Source organism: Botryllus schlosseri, chromosome 6 (genome assembly GCF_051294905.1).
Source record: "Botryllus schlosseri isolate E-star chromosome 6, Bs_hap1, whole genome shotgun sequence".
Taxonomy (NCBI): Eukaryota; Metazoa; Chordata; class Ascidiacea; order Stolidobranchia; family Styelidae; genus Botryllus; species Botryllus schlosseri.
Window position 1 is genome coordinate 2,063,110 of NC_137241.1, and position 15,374 is coordinate 2,078,483.

Consider the following 15,374-nt stretch of genomic DNA (forward strand, 5'->3'; position numbering starts at 1 on the left):
TTCTGTACCTCCAAGAATCACTATAAGTTTTATTTGCGAATTTTGAAATCTCACTAGTTATAGAACTAGTTCTAGTCGCGTACTACAAAGATTTAATTGCCTAACAAGAAAAAGACATGTCATCGTTATTCTGTTGTTCTGTTTTGTGATATTATTGCAACGATCTCTAGCTCAGAGTCACTACTTACAGGGCATAGCCAGTGAATGAGGACTGATGTTTGAGGTTCAAAGTCCCTGCCAATTCAAACTTCAAATCCCGTGATATTCATGTGGAAAGCCAGTCCGATTCCGATAAAATGAAAAATATTGAGTTGCTTCGAAAGTTAATCTATAGTTAGTTATAGTAAGTTTGTAGCGGATTTTAAAGATCGTTAGTTCCAGTTCTAGATGCGCATTTTCTTTTAAACCCGATGGTTTGTTCAAGTCTGAGTGACGTTGTCGCTGGCTGTTATCGGCGGTAGGGACTGATCGCTGTTTTTATTTCAAGGAGGATTGTGAGAATATCACTCGGTGGAGTCTTCGTATTTATCATTATTGTGAGTGGTTACATCTTGCGCTTGTTAGTTGCGCTTTAGTCGGTTAATTGTGGAATGGTCATTAGTTCTAGTCGTAGTTTTAGTTCTAGTTCGGGTGCCTGGTTTTGAAAAGTGAGTTATTCTAGTAATTCAATGTCAAATTATCCACTCTTGGTATCCGCATTTTACGCCATGGAAAACTAAATCTTTATAATATTCTCTGCGTGCTTTAAGAAAGTCTCAAGACCAGTGATTCCCAAGTGCGGCCCTCAGATAGCTTTCTTGCGGCCCCCAAAATATATTAAGAAATCGATTTATGACAAAAAATAAAATTTATATTCATAAAATACTTTTGCTTGGCTTGGCCTCTGTAGTTTTTAATTATAGAATTGCAGGAAAGTTGTGAGTGTGGACTGCTAACGTTGCGTCACTGCTGTTTCAATGCAATGTGCTCTAACTCTCCAGTTGAACGAGCAGTAGCTATATATATAAATAGGTATTGATAACTTTCAAAACCGGAGGACAATCCTGAAAAAATGGTAAATTTTTCGCACTTCGTTGCCGCTCGACTAAAAAAGAAAAAGAGGATCAACTCCCGGAAAATACAGTTTTTCTTCCACATTACCAGGTGGTTGACTTAAAAAAAGGTCAATTTTCCGGTCCAGCTCCCGAAAGAGCCGCCGTAGCGTTCCTACAGTGCTGACTTAATGTAATATCAGTCGAATTTGTCCCTATATGTAACCAAAATCCTCAAAAATGAAGACAAAATCTCAATAAAGAAGACATTTGGGCGTCCTCCGAGGACACTTCAAAAAAAAATCAAAAATGAGGACAAATCATCTTAAAAGAGGACGTATGGTAACCCTATGATAACTAGATGTGTAACACGTGACTCACGGTTGAATACGCCGAGATGCATACTGCTTAGCCGGCTAAAAGCAGCATAATTGGTAGTCCTATAGTCAGGGCCGTATCTGCCGCACCCCAAACCCCCCAATTGAGGAGGGCCGAGCTCGAAGGGGGCCCAAAATTATATCGTGAATTAGCATAAATTATAGAGCACTTTGAGACAATTTATAAAACTTTTTCAAAAAATTTTCGTGCCATGCGCGATTTCAATTCACCACATATCTTGATTATTGGGTACTCTTCCCCAAGAAAAAATACGCAAGATTGATAGAAATGGGCATATCAGCGTTGGCCATGATCGCACCACAACGCACCAAGACATATAAAGTTTTAGGCTATGTAACATGTGACTCCAAGAAGTGTGTCAGAACAATCGGCAGCGAGAAAGCCTTGGCCGTAAAGGACTGCTTTTATGCTGACAAAAAAACTTCGAAATACCAAAAACTTCGTTAAATATACAAAATACATGTAGGTTTAATTGTCCATATAGGCGCCTAAATGACTGGCGCCGAATGTTTTTGTCTTGGCAATCTGAACCTCACAAGACAAATACCATCCCGCAGGAAAGGAAATTATATGCCAGTGAAGAAATACCAATCTGAAATCGTATGATCTTTCAGTTTGGTAGGTTTGGGCAATTCTACATTTTTTGATATAGCAGACAGGAGGTCACGAAATAACATCATGTAAAGAAGTCATACCTATAGGGGACCACCCGCCCGAAGATGTTTAATTTTACGGGTTTCAAAGACACCTCTCACTCCGCTCTACCGGTAAATCTGATTACGTGGGCAAAGAGGACAACCATGCAATTCCCGATCTTATTCACCGATTTTATCATGAATTATCGAAATATTCGCGCGTCGCGCTGTCTCACTGAACAGAACAACTTTAATTTCGTGGCGATAGCGAACAACGTGATGCGGGGTCAGTTTATCACCCTATAGGAGCCAGGGGTCCTGACGAAGTGCTGTTACGTTTCTGCCGACGGGTGTACCCCCGGAGATGTTTAATTACTATTGAAGGGGCCTATACCTTTTCAAACACACATCACTCAGCTCTACTGGTAAATCCGATTACGTGAACAGAGACAGGATGAAAATTGATAGCAATACATGCAATTCCCGATCATATTGACCGATTCAGTCTTGAAACTAAAAAAATTTCTCGCGCATCGCGCGTTTAGGCGAGAAAAGCTGAGTCACTCAACGGACACCCAATGCAGCAGATAAGTAGCAGTAAACAGTGTACAGTTTTGAAATCACGCCAGGGCAATTAAACTACTCCGAAATAGCCATGATGACTATTTGGGTCCGTTTCATAGCCGTAATATTCGTGCGGCCCCGACCGTACTCTGGAATTCTAAATTTGGCCCTCACACCGAAAAAGTTTGGGAACCACTGCTCAAGACGAAGACCTAACCTGAACCAGCTTATCACATATCACAATTCCGTCCACGATATCCGTCGTATGCTAGAGCAGGGGTGCGCATGCTACTGCGCACTGCGCAACCAATGCGGCTCACATCGAAAAGTAAGCGGCCCACGCAGAAGCACCAATTTTGAATGGTGTGCGACAGGTCATATTGGTGTTTCTAAGTTATCATACAGACTGGTTTGTTCGAATTAAAATCAAAGTGAGCAAATTGAAGACGAAAAATCGTTAAAATTGGTACATTGTGCACATGATGACTTTGCACGTGAATATTTTTGACAAAACATTTTTTAGCGTTTCGCGCGATTTGCATCCGAGTAAGAGTCATTGGTACGCGTTTTACGGATGTCGAATTTTATTGATTAGTCTCGCCATTACTGTTACCAATTTATAATGACCTCATCGGCTTTTACAACTACGTGAAAGTCTACTTGAGATCGCGGTATTGCCGCGTTATTAGTGTATGTGGTCCGCTTTACAAAATTTTTCGATACAGCTGAACTCCAGTCCAGATTGACTTCTGTTTACGAACAAGCCATTTGCGGTACACAACTTCAGAATAACGCGAAACAATACCTTCATATTGTTAATTTATTCGCTAAAAGCTTTTTGACTGACTGTCATCAGTAGCGACCGCCAGTGACAGGATGAATCGAGTTCGAAATGTAGGAACTATTTTGTCTGTATTATTACGTCATACAGACAAATGGTTCAGACTAAACTTTTTAAAGCCAGACTGTTCAGAGTCAAGTGTACCTGTTTGATGCTGGTGTGATCAGACTAGATGACCTTCACGGTCTTATCGATCATTCCTATCTAATACCGAATACTGGGCACGCATATTTTCTGTACCGCCATCACTGCCGTTTGTTATGTATTTTGGTTGGATGAAAATAAAGACTCTCTCTCTCTCTCTCCTACATTTTGAATTTGATTCGCCCTATCACTGACGTTTGCTACAGATGAGAGTAAGTCGAAAAGCTTTCAGTGAATAAATTCGACTGTATACATCAATGAGTAGAGTGGAACATAAGTCTTGAATTGGGACGTCTCTATTGTGAGCTCTGGTAATTGCTTGGGTCTGCAACAGATTTCTTCACGGGCCGGATGAAATCTTATGGTGGACCTTATCCGGTCCACCGGTTGCTTGTATGAAAGCCCTGCTATACTGTTATGTCGGTGCGGTTATCTGGTTCTGTGTTGTCACAAGGTCCGAAATAACAATTTTGCAGCCCTTTCCGCCAAAAAAGCAGTAATCATGGGTCCACCATAGTGTAATCGATGCAACTTCTTGCGGACTTACTAAATGCATCTGATTGTTAAAATGTGTGAATGAATTTTGTCAATGATATTGGTTCTTCCATATATTCCTATAAAAATAAACCAGCTCATTTCCAATCTGAAAATGTTTCGTGGTCCAGCTCAAAAAATGACATGCTGATTAATAAAAAAGTCACCTTGCCCAGACTTACTCACGACCTATTATGGAAGCTGATGACGCCCAACATTTTCGCAATCCCCAGAATAAAGGAGAACGACCCTCAGGTCTAGAACAACTGTCTTTGACTAAACTAAAGCATCTAAACTGCCTTAGCTAACTCTAGAAATATACCGGCATCTTATAATTGTCATTACAATTACACCTATTTCAGCAAATGATGGTTATTTTTAATTATTTTGATTGCAGTTCTGCGTTGATGGTGCGTGGTCCATATATTAATATCAACATACTTTGTATAAAATCGCGCGCAGTGATAAGAAAATTTCAAATAGCAAAAATAAGCTCAAAACTAATAATATTTATGCGGATTTACGAAAAAATTTTGAGCCTACTTTAAGACTTCATAATTCCGGACATTTAGGCATATTTTAGAAATTCCTCTCGGACGCAGTTTTAACAGTGAAATTCCGAACATGTCCGGGAAATTCCGGACATATGGCAACCCTAATTTAAACTCTCTCAGTCTCGAAGCAACTGAAAAATCTCAAAGGAAACACGATCTCGTGAATACCGATGACAATAAGTAGACGAGGATTGGTAGATTTCCGTAAGTGAGTGTATCAACAACTCCGAGCAGTATGAGAAATTAGGTTCGATGCATTTTTGGAATGACTCGAGTCACCTTTTTCGTATGACGTGTCTTGACTCCAGTCACTTTGCAAAAATGACTTGACTTGACTCGACTTGACTCGACGTATCAGAAATGAGGATTGTCTCCTGACCAATGTTCCCTCTAAGCTGCGCACGTGCGCAAATGCGCAGTGCTGACATGGTCTCTGCGCACGGAAAATCTAAGTTGCGCACAAAAAATCCGAAGTGATGACCTTTTTATAGTCACTACGCACTGTTGTCCAAGGGTCTGAGCAGTGAGTTGGTGAGTGTGCGCAGACTCGTCCAAAATTAGAGGGAACATTGCTCATTACTCGGATCAAAATTTTCGAGTCAATTTCAAGTCTTCAATGTAATCGGTGTCGATAAAAATCACTGTATCTTACACGTGTTCGGATTGTTTGCGAAACGCTGGTGTTACCTGTGAGAGCGACCAATCATTCAATGAGCGTGCGTTTTACCAAGACTCCATTGTTCTATCACAAATAAATTGGCCATAAACGAAGTGATCGGAACTTACAGCGTACGTTGTCGTGTAAACTATTGCTAAAGGGTTTGGTATCAAAATATTTATCTTTGTTCTATAGACTGCTCATTTCGCTCTGTTCTAACCTTAACCTCTTGCTTGATTTCAATAGAATTCGAATACAGTTTGAAAAAGTTGATATCACTCGTCAACCATTGGCGTATGGACTTGAATGGTAGCTCGTGGATGTGTAACGGCTAGTGCATTGCATCATTTCAATTAGTTTCTACTTTCTGAGGTTTCGTGTTCTATTCTCTATTTGGGCTGATAACTATAGACGGAGGCTAAAGTGAAACTTATGTGGTTTAGCAGTTCTACGTATGTGTGAGCGATACAACGCCTTTTTGCAGGTATATTTAGCTTTATTCGTTCCTCGATTTAAAATAAATGACTACTCAATCTGTATTTCAAACAGCTAGTAAAATGCAATGACGTAATCATGCCTCGCACTTCGAAAACGCAACTTGACTTGTATCGGGACTTGACTCGTGACTTGACTTGACTTGACTTGACTTGACTCGAGTCACCTCCAAAAATCGACTGACTTGATTCAAAATGGGCAATGACTTGAGATGACTTGTGACTCGAAGGAAGTGACTTGATCCCAACACTGGTTCAGTGAGTATAGCCTGGTCCACTCGAGTAGTGGATAAGCAGCGCTTTTGTGGCACCCAATCAGATTGCGCCACGTACTCCCAATTGCCATGTCCATATCACACCCATCAATATTTTTTTGAATTTCTCGACATAATAAAAGTCACCTTAGCTGGATTTGAATTATCCTTGGTCGGGTATAATTTCACGACGAGCACCACTATCACGACTAGAGCCCGACCGATATTGGATTTTTGGGCCGATACCGATAAAACCGATATCTAACATCTTCACCGATAACACCGATATATTCAGCCGATATTCAAATAAGGGGGAATCTACCTCCAAAGACGTATTTTCAAAACTTCAGAGCATATATTTCAACAACTTTATAGCCATTGTCGTACGTGAACAATGAACATGAAAGACTAGAAAGGATGAATCTGGGCACTTTGAAAGTGTAAGCTATACGAAATATAGCAATATTCCCAGTCTATCGGTCAAGAATTATAGTTCACCGACTTCCTATCATCCTTTTTTGTGACGTCACGAAAATAGCCGATATTTTCTCAGCTCCAATGGCCGATACCGATAATTCGTTCAAAGTGTAATATCGACTCGATACTATCGGCGAACCGATAATCGGTCGGGCTCTAATCATGACTATCGACTATCGTGAAGACTTGATATACTGAGCTGTTTTTGAGAATATCAATTCCGATTCTATCCCAAATTCCGCGAATGCGACTTGATAATACTAATGCTCAATTGCTTACGCTTCCTAAGCTGTTTCGAGAATATCAATACCGATTCTCACTTTTAAATTCTTAGAATGTGTCTAATAATTGAGATTACAAGAGACTCGCAGCTGAGCAATTGCAAGACGTCAAAACGTGAACATTCAATTACTATACAGATTATTGAGTTTTACTCAGTCGCGCAATCAATGAAAGCAGAGTAGAATTCGGAATTGGATTCGATGGACATTTCGAAACTCGTTTCCGCTAGCTCCACTCTTGTATCGAGAGATGAATAACCAGCTCTACAAATCAGGAGCATAGATGACAGAGACACTCGTATGATATCAACATTATGGACGCCCATTCGACAATGTTCTACTACCATTGATGCTTTCGATACAGTGGAGTATGCATAGCGTGATGGTGATCAATTCAATTTCAACAATGGGAACCGCGCACAATTGTGTAGTTCGATTTTCGGTAAATATTAACGACACCAATAAATCGAAAGAGCTCTATTCCCTTCACGTCTATGATACAGTTTTCATTCCAATAGGTATGAATAACTTGAGATTCCATGAAATTACAGTCCAAATCAAATAATACGAGAATGTCTTTTCCCGCTTTATGCATTCGCCCTGACGCATCCAGCCTATGTCGCAGCCTATCTCTTATTTGAATATTTTCTAGTGCGACCACGAGCGACTCATTTGGTTCTCGCGGGCAACCGGCACCGCGTTGATGACCACTGGTCGGTGGTCACTTATAACTTGAGTTGTAGGCTACTTTTGAATAGTTTCGTTTACTACTGTGACGTACGCCCAACGTAGACCATTATTACGCTATTACGACACCACGCAGAAAAATGCGTCCCAAACTTCCTAATCAATGTATTTTTTGTTTATTTCTTTAAATAATGGACGATCTTCCAACGTCTCCTGTCTTTTGGAATTAAGAAAAAAATTCTAATAAATTTTGCGGACGGGCAGGAAACTTGCCACTGCCGCCACTGGTCTATACCTTATTCATATATTTCGCATTCACTGTCATACCAACGATTAATTATGCATATAAGTATACAATTAATACGCCGTCAGGTGCGGACTACGACATCATGAGTGTGCTTATATCAATCATAACAGGAAATCAACTTGCAGGATTACCAGACTTCCTCTGTGGAGCCGAATGTCACTTTATACTTCCGAATTATATTATTTGGCGGTATCAAAGACGGCGTTCCGATTTAGACTCTTTTCATAGAGCTGTTATCTGTCGTAATGGTAATAGCGGAGACAACATAAATTTGGATAAGTAATGCGACATGATCACGCACGGCCTTACATTTGAAATATTGAATCGCATTGGATCTTGTGTATCACATTGTATATTGTGTGTCGAATGGAAACATTAATGCCTACTTTTACTGGGCGAATGGAACTTTCAGTACAGTGTCGTTACGGTTCGCATTCTCGTATCTTAGCTATCATCGCTGCTAACAGAGCGAAATTATTGAGGTAGGGTATTACCAGCATCTCAGATCACGTTTTGCGATATCAAGCGGATATCATTCCAATTTTCGCATCCATTCATTCTTTTTGTGATTCTCCACACTTTGGGCAGTTTGCAATTCTTCTCATAAGAACAGCAAATTTAGCTCAAAAATGCTGACCTAGCCTCCAGTATTGTTTGTCCAACTGCATCCACGCGCTTTCATTGTAATGATTATTGGCTGTTCAGAACGCACCGAAAGGCCATGCAGTTATAGGCGTGTTGACGCATTTATCGAATAGCATGGATATAGTCCGCCGTAGAACTGTATTTTATGGTCAGTGTTAGTATAGAAACATGCCCAATAGCTATACCTATGTAACGATATTGCGAGTCGTTAAAGATGTAGGTAGATTAAGGGTTCCTTAGAGAATGGATACGGTGGCTGGTAATAAATTACCCGTCCTGGAAAATAACGCAGTTTTGCGTAAGATATTGTAGCTACATTTCTATTATTTCCAATATTCTATTATTTATGTGATTGTGTTGTGACAGGCCACATGCGATTCAAGAATGGTTTGGTTTCCAAGTTAGCGTGTGGACTGGTATGTTTAAGCTAAGCTGAGGAGGACTAGTTGAACGTAGAAATTACTAAAATCGCTAAAACATGCGTGTGCTAACTTTGCACATGACTATATCTTCACCAGTGTCGGGATGTCTCGAAATAATGACGGCAGACTTGAATTGACTCGGCGTTTCAGAAATGCGGTTGGAATCGTGACTCGAAGACAAATTTACGAGTCAATTTCAAGTCATCGAGTAATTGGTGCTGATAAAAATTGCTGTAGTTTACAAATGTTCGGATTTTTCCCGACACGGTGGTGTGACCCGTGAGATCGATGAATTTCATTCTTCACGGATTTTGCGTTTTACTGATTTTATAATGTTTTATCACAAATAAATTTACCGCAAACGCAGTGATTGGAGCTTACAGCACACGTTTTCAGTAACTAGAATTCGAATATCGATTACAATTTTATATCACTAGTCAACCATTGCTTAAGTCAGGCCGTTGTAGGCCTGCTGCACCGATATGAATATCTTTGCTGTTTATTACAATTGCTGGATACCGATTAGCAGCGGACAAGATTGACTTCTTAAACTCATCTATCATAATCTTACGACAACTTGTTGAATAAACTGAAATTGGTCCGGTCTTAGTTTCTCGAAATTTACGATCTCGTTCTAGTCCAGTGGTTCTTGACCCTTTTGGAATGTAAATATTCTATACAGAAAACGGTTGAGTGTAGAAGTAGATGTGGTCTAAAATCCGAACCTCTTCAGTAGGTAGTGCAATATTAGGCAAAACCTTTACCTCAGTAGAAAATTAAAATTTTAAGAAGTAAGTATAATTTTAGATGAAAGAAGCCTAAGCAAGTGGAAAAGTATGTGTAGTCTAAAAATGTTAACACTATAGCCAGCAGCTTATGTAGGAAAACATACTCGAGCAGTCGGATGAAGTAGAATTACTGCTTTACGCTGTCCGCATTTTAAAATTCAAGACGGAAGCAGGATACGGATTCCGTTTTACAGAACCGGAGCGGGTCAAGATACAGAAAAATCACGATCCGTGTGCTGCTCTACTATTTGATAAAAGTGAAGCAAATTTAGGATGAAGGACTTAATTCACGAATGGGAACAATTTTGCTATTGTCGACACTAGGAAAGCATAGGTCGCGCGGAGGCAACGTGTGAGCGCGGCGTGCGAATGAACCCTCTCATTTACGAAGCAGCTGCAAAGCGTCTCAGTAAACTAAATTGTATGAATACCGATACTGATAAAGAAACAAGGCTCGGTAAATTATCGTGAATGAGTGGCTCAACAACAGCAAAGATTGTTACCGGCCAAACAAATGTGATGAGGTGTATTGGCAGGGTTGGTTAATTTCCGTTATTGAGTTGATCACCAACTGCAACCAGTGCCCAAGTGTAGGTATAGTAACGACTTAACCTAATGCTTCTATAACAGGACTTTCAAACCTTTGTATCGTTTTGGCCCCTCATTTCGATTTGAAAATGTTCCGCGATCGACCCTTCAATTTGTTTTGGAAAGCAAGTCATTCCAGTGTCAACATTTCGGAACACATTAAATTGGTGGTGGTTTCGGTACCCCAAAACTTTTTATACATTGCAATGTTCTACAATTTGATAAGTTGCTTGATGTGTTTAATGCATTTTTCAGAACGTACATAATTTTGTGATAACTTGAATAGTCCAAAGATAGCCTGCTAAATCCTGCGGCAAGCCTGATCCTCACGAAGTTTACGAATCACAACGGTGCGAGAGGTCATGACGAGAAAACGTAAATTAAACCAGCATTCGAAATGTCACAACGGTGGAAAAAAACATTCCTGCGACATTTGCGGAAAAGGATTCCCTAAAAGTTCTGCAATGAAAAGGCATTTTAAAATTCACGTGGCTGGTCCCAAGCATCAATGTGAAATATGCGGTAAAGAATATACTGACATGTATATGGTGAAAAGGCACTTGAAAACTCACGTGGCTGTTTCTGAGCATATATGTGAAATCTGCGGTAAGAAATTTACAGAAAATGCTGCCATGAAAAATCACATGAAAATTCATGTGAATGCTCCAGAGCATGAATGTGAAATATGCGAAAAAATTTTTAAACACATAGAAAGTCTAAAAAGTCATCTGGCAATATTTCATTTCGGGGCGATGAATTTCGTTTGCGAGATTTGTGGCAAAGCATTTGCTTACAAAATCAGCATGAAAAAACACATGCTAATAATCCACACCACGGGCCACAGAGAATATCGATGTGATATATGTGGGAAGGATTTTCGCACTTACGGCAGCCTCAAACTACATTTGAAAGCTCACATCGAGGACAAACACACGTGTTCGATATGCAATAAAGAATACAGTCACAGAGTGACTTTGAAGAGACACATGCGAATGCATATTAGTACGGAGAACTACGCTTGCCAGATTTACCAAAAAGCTTTTGCCAGAAGTGCGCAGGTGCAGCAACACATGACAATGCATTCTCATATCAAAGTATACAGATGCCATGAATGCGGAAAAGAATATCGTTACAAAGCTGAACTTGAAAGACATACAGTAATTCACAGCGGAAGAAAGCTTTATCCATGTACGATATGCCAAAAGGAATTCTATTACGAAGCATACCTAAGAGCTCACTTGCAAATTCATATCGTAGACGAAAGAAAAATTGAATGCGAAATATGCGGAAAAGTGTATACGACAATTGGTAATCTGAGAGTCCACATGGAAAGACATACTGGCACAAATGAGTATGGATGTGATATCTGCGGGAAGAAGTTTCGAATGAAGTCTGGGATGAAAAGTCACATGGCGAGCCACAGCGATGCCAGACAACATCGATGCGGTATTTGCAATATGGCATTTCGTTCTTCGAGAATGTTAATAGCACATATGATCGTTCATGCTAATGCGAGGGAATTTGAATGCGAGATATGTGGCAAAGCATATGCTCGCATTCGACATCTGAGAGATCATATGAGCATTCATGTGCACGAAAAAGAATATTGTTGTCATATCTGCGGGATGCAATTTCGTGCCCATTCAACACTGGCATCTCATTCGTTAATACACAGTGAAGTCAAACCACATTCATGCCTGATATGCGGGATGCAGTTTCGAGCCAAGTCCACACTGGCATCTCATTCGGCAATACACAGTGACGTTAAACGTTATCCATGCCCGATATGCGGGAAGGAATTTCTACGTAAAAATACCCTGGAAAAGCACATGCGATTACATTTTGGTATAAAAGATTCTGTTTGCGAGATTTGTGGAAAAGCATTTGTGACCAATTTTGAGTTGAAATCACACATGAAGATGCACCTCGATCTGAGATACTTCAAATGCGACGTATGCAAGAAAGAATTTCGTTTCAAAGGCCATTTAAATACCCACATGCGAAATCATGCCAATTGAACATTCGTCTGCGAGATCTTGTGGAGAGGGTTTACTCTGAATACTAACATGAAAGCAGAGGTGGCCAAATTAGTCAGTGTTGGTACTCAAGTAGAAGTGCTTCTTGGAGGTACAGAACTTCAATATACAATTGACTAGTATATTCATATTGAAATGAACCCGAATATTTTCGACTGACACTCGTCAGGGGTAATCGTTAGCAACTAGTAGAGAATCGGAAAGCACATTATTGTATATCAACAATCGTATCTCGAAATGAGATTTCAAATAAGAGAGCGTTCAATGTACTATCTTAAGATGTTACACCCACTCTTTTTGTTGAAAAAGCTTGGGCTGATGTATTTTGATAAAGGCCGACTCCAAGGCCCACAGATGAAAGCGATGTGAGCGGCCCCTCCCGATGACGCGAAATCTGTGGTCTCGATAATTTTTCGCACATGCGGGATTATTGAACATATGTTTGTCAATGGCTGAATCCATGGCCTTTGAGCGCTCAGGGTGAAGCTCAAGCGCATGAGTCAAGGGTGACCTTTTCATCGAGCGTGAAATCCGGGGACATGCTGGTTTATGCGTTCCTGCAAACGCTTCGATGTTCTTCCTACGTAACCACAATCACAGTGTCACTTAAATTCGTACACTACAAGTCTTTGTTGAAGTGCAGGAAGCACGTCTTTACGTATTGAAGGGAGAAGTTGCGTTGTCGTAAAAATCACGTTACTTTTCACTGTGTCACTTACTGTAACACTTACTGACCGCGGAAATCAATTGTTTTTCAAAGCGGGTGGAAATGGGACTAATCCAAGGTATTATAGATATGGATGAACATCTTTGGTTGTCCGTTCGGTGGGATCTGTTGACTTACTTGCGCTGAATTGCGTTGACGTGGCATAAACAGGAAATTACCGCAATTCAGCGCAAATAAAGGCGTTGCAAAACGATTGAATGAAGAAAAGATGCAAGAAGAGAAGAGAATATCCTATCAAAAAAGTATCTACCATCGTCATAAAAATTATGATGAAAATGTATAGCTACGAAATCTATATAAAATCTCTTTCAATGACAGCGGTACCTTGTAATTGTACTCGGAAATCTCTACTTGCTTTGATAAAGTGGACGCGCATTTGCTGAGGAATGTTGCCTGCAGCATTGAATGTAAATAAACCTTCAAGTTCAACGGTCCACTGAGAATTACCGGTTCTCAAACGCGGTCAAAAGCAGGCAGATTGTTTACAGCTTGGTACCGTTGAGACATCACTACGAACCTTATTGTGATGGTGTAATATATCGTCGACAGATATTTGAAAAAAATCTTTTAATCTGCGTGTGGAGTATATAAAGCTCGCGATCGATTTTTATAACTGGTGCATTTGCCAATTTGAATTGTTGACTTGGGCATCACCATGTACGCGTCATCGATACTCACTTAGTTATAAAGATTCGTTGCGTGACTGTTTTAAACGTTTCGGGTCCCAACAATATTTTTATTGCCTCGCCCAAACTATAGTGATAGCTACTCCTGCATGCCGTCAAGTAAATTGTTTCAGCATATGACCTTTATAACTTCATATCGAAACAAAAATAAAAAATAAATACAAGCTTTGATTCAGTTGTCGCTACGCCGGCATCTTCAGTGCCAACCCGACAATAGCAGATACTATTGAAAAGTTCAAGTTGCGGCAGCGGTGAAGCCTAACGTGTCTGTAGTTCGAGGGTTTATACAGTGTATTAGAACACGCAGAAGCTGCATCATCGCAAAGGGTTCATTATTGTCTCAAGAGGCCTCAATGTGTTGAGGAAGCAGACTGCACGCACAAAACGAAACGTTAGCGATGTAATTCCAGCAGTCAACGATTAACGAGTGCGCGATGGGTATCCTTAAACCGAACGGGAAAGAACTTGTTGGGTCGCGAAGTAATGGATCAAAATCGACCGTTTTATTAATCATTTTCTGGATTTCTCATGTTTTATTAGACTCTTGTGTTTTCATCAAGATGATGTTAACAAAAGTGATAGAAACAGTCATCGTTAATACTTAAGTAAAAACGTAGTGTAGTTTTCCTCAAGTACATGTAGCAGTGACGATTTCCAAGTAAGTAATAAGTAGGTCTTGTAATAAAACCTGAAAACCGTGAAATAGAAGCCGAAGTAGTCTACAGTCATAACCACGTGAGTAAGTAGTGCATCTAAAGCAGGCCTTGAGGCATTTTGTGTATTGACTCGGTGGTGGGCTGAAAATGGCTCGGACCGAGTCAAAACTAAAAGAGTAGAATTGACTTGTGACTCGAAAACTTGTGACTTGGTTACAATCCTGAAGTGGACCAACTGGTTTAATAGCCTATCTTCCTATCACTGGATCATTTCGGGTGAGTTAAAGTATACTTCGTCACCGACCAACTCAGGCTGTAACATACTGGAAATTTTCTATGATGCAGAATAGTAGTTCTGCCGGGTCAGGGGCTCTTAAGCTTAGTTTAGTGCGAATAACCCTTACATTTTATTTTGTGTCTTCGCGGACTCCAAAGCAGAGAATATTCATCAGCACTAATATAGAATCAATGAAATATCTATTGATATTTCTGCGGCTGTTGATATCAAGTAATTTTTTATTATTCATCATTCAAGTGCACAGCTTATGATACAAGTCGCGATAATTACTGGAAAAACAAAAGTTATTTTTATTGAACTCAATACGCTAATGATTGAGTCAATAAAATTAGGAAATCTGAGTGTTGAAAATTTAACTGCAGGGCTTTGAATTTGTAAAATTATCAATTCTGGCCGATGGTGTAAAAGTCTGGAAGCCCTTGCCTTTCATCAATATATGAACCCTACATATATTTATTACCCACATATAGGTCTATTCACATGTGACCATGCAATTTGGGCACACTAGCTGTGTAATCGCTCGCATATAACACATATTTATTCTATGTACAATCGTTCATGGCTTCTGTTCAATTACACACCTCTCAATCAGAGGTCGCCAACTCAAATCGGGTGGCGAGCCACTTTTAAGAATTCGTAGAGGCCGGGGGCTGCATTACTTCAATATC

The 15,374-nt window shown here is 40.0% G+C and overlaps 1 protein-coding gene across 1 annotated transcript; it reads left to right on the forward strand.

Annotated features, from left to right (window-relative positions):
• The first annotated feature begins 9,365 nt into the window (after window positions 1-9,365).
• LOC145441078 (uncharacterized) lies at window positions 9,366-15,374 on the forward strand. The gene has a single exon (XM_080318867.1). The coding sequence runs from the start codon at window positions 10,666-10,668 to the stop codon at window positions 12,319-12,321; it is 1,656 nt and encodes a 551-aa protein (XP_080174993.1). The 5' UTR covers window positions 9,366-10,665; the 3' UTR covers window positions 12,322-15,374.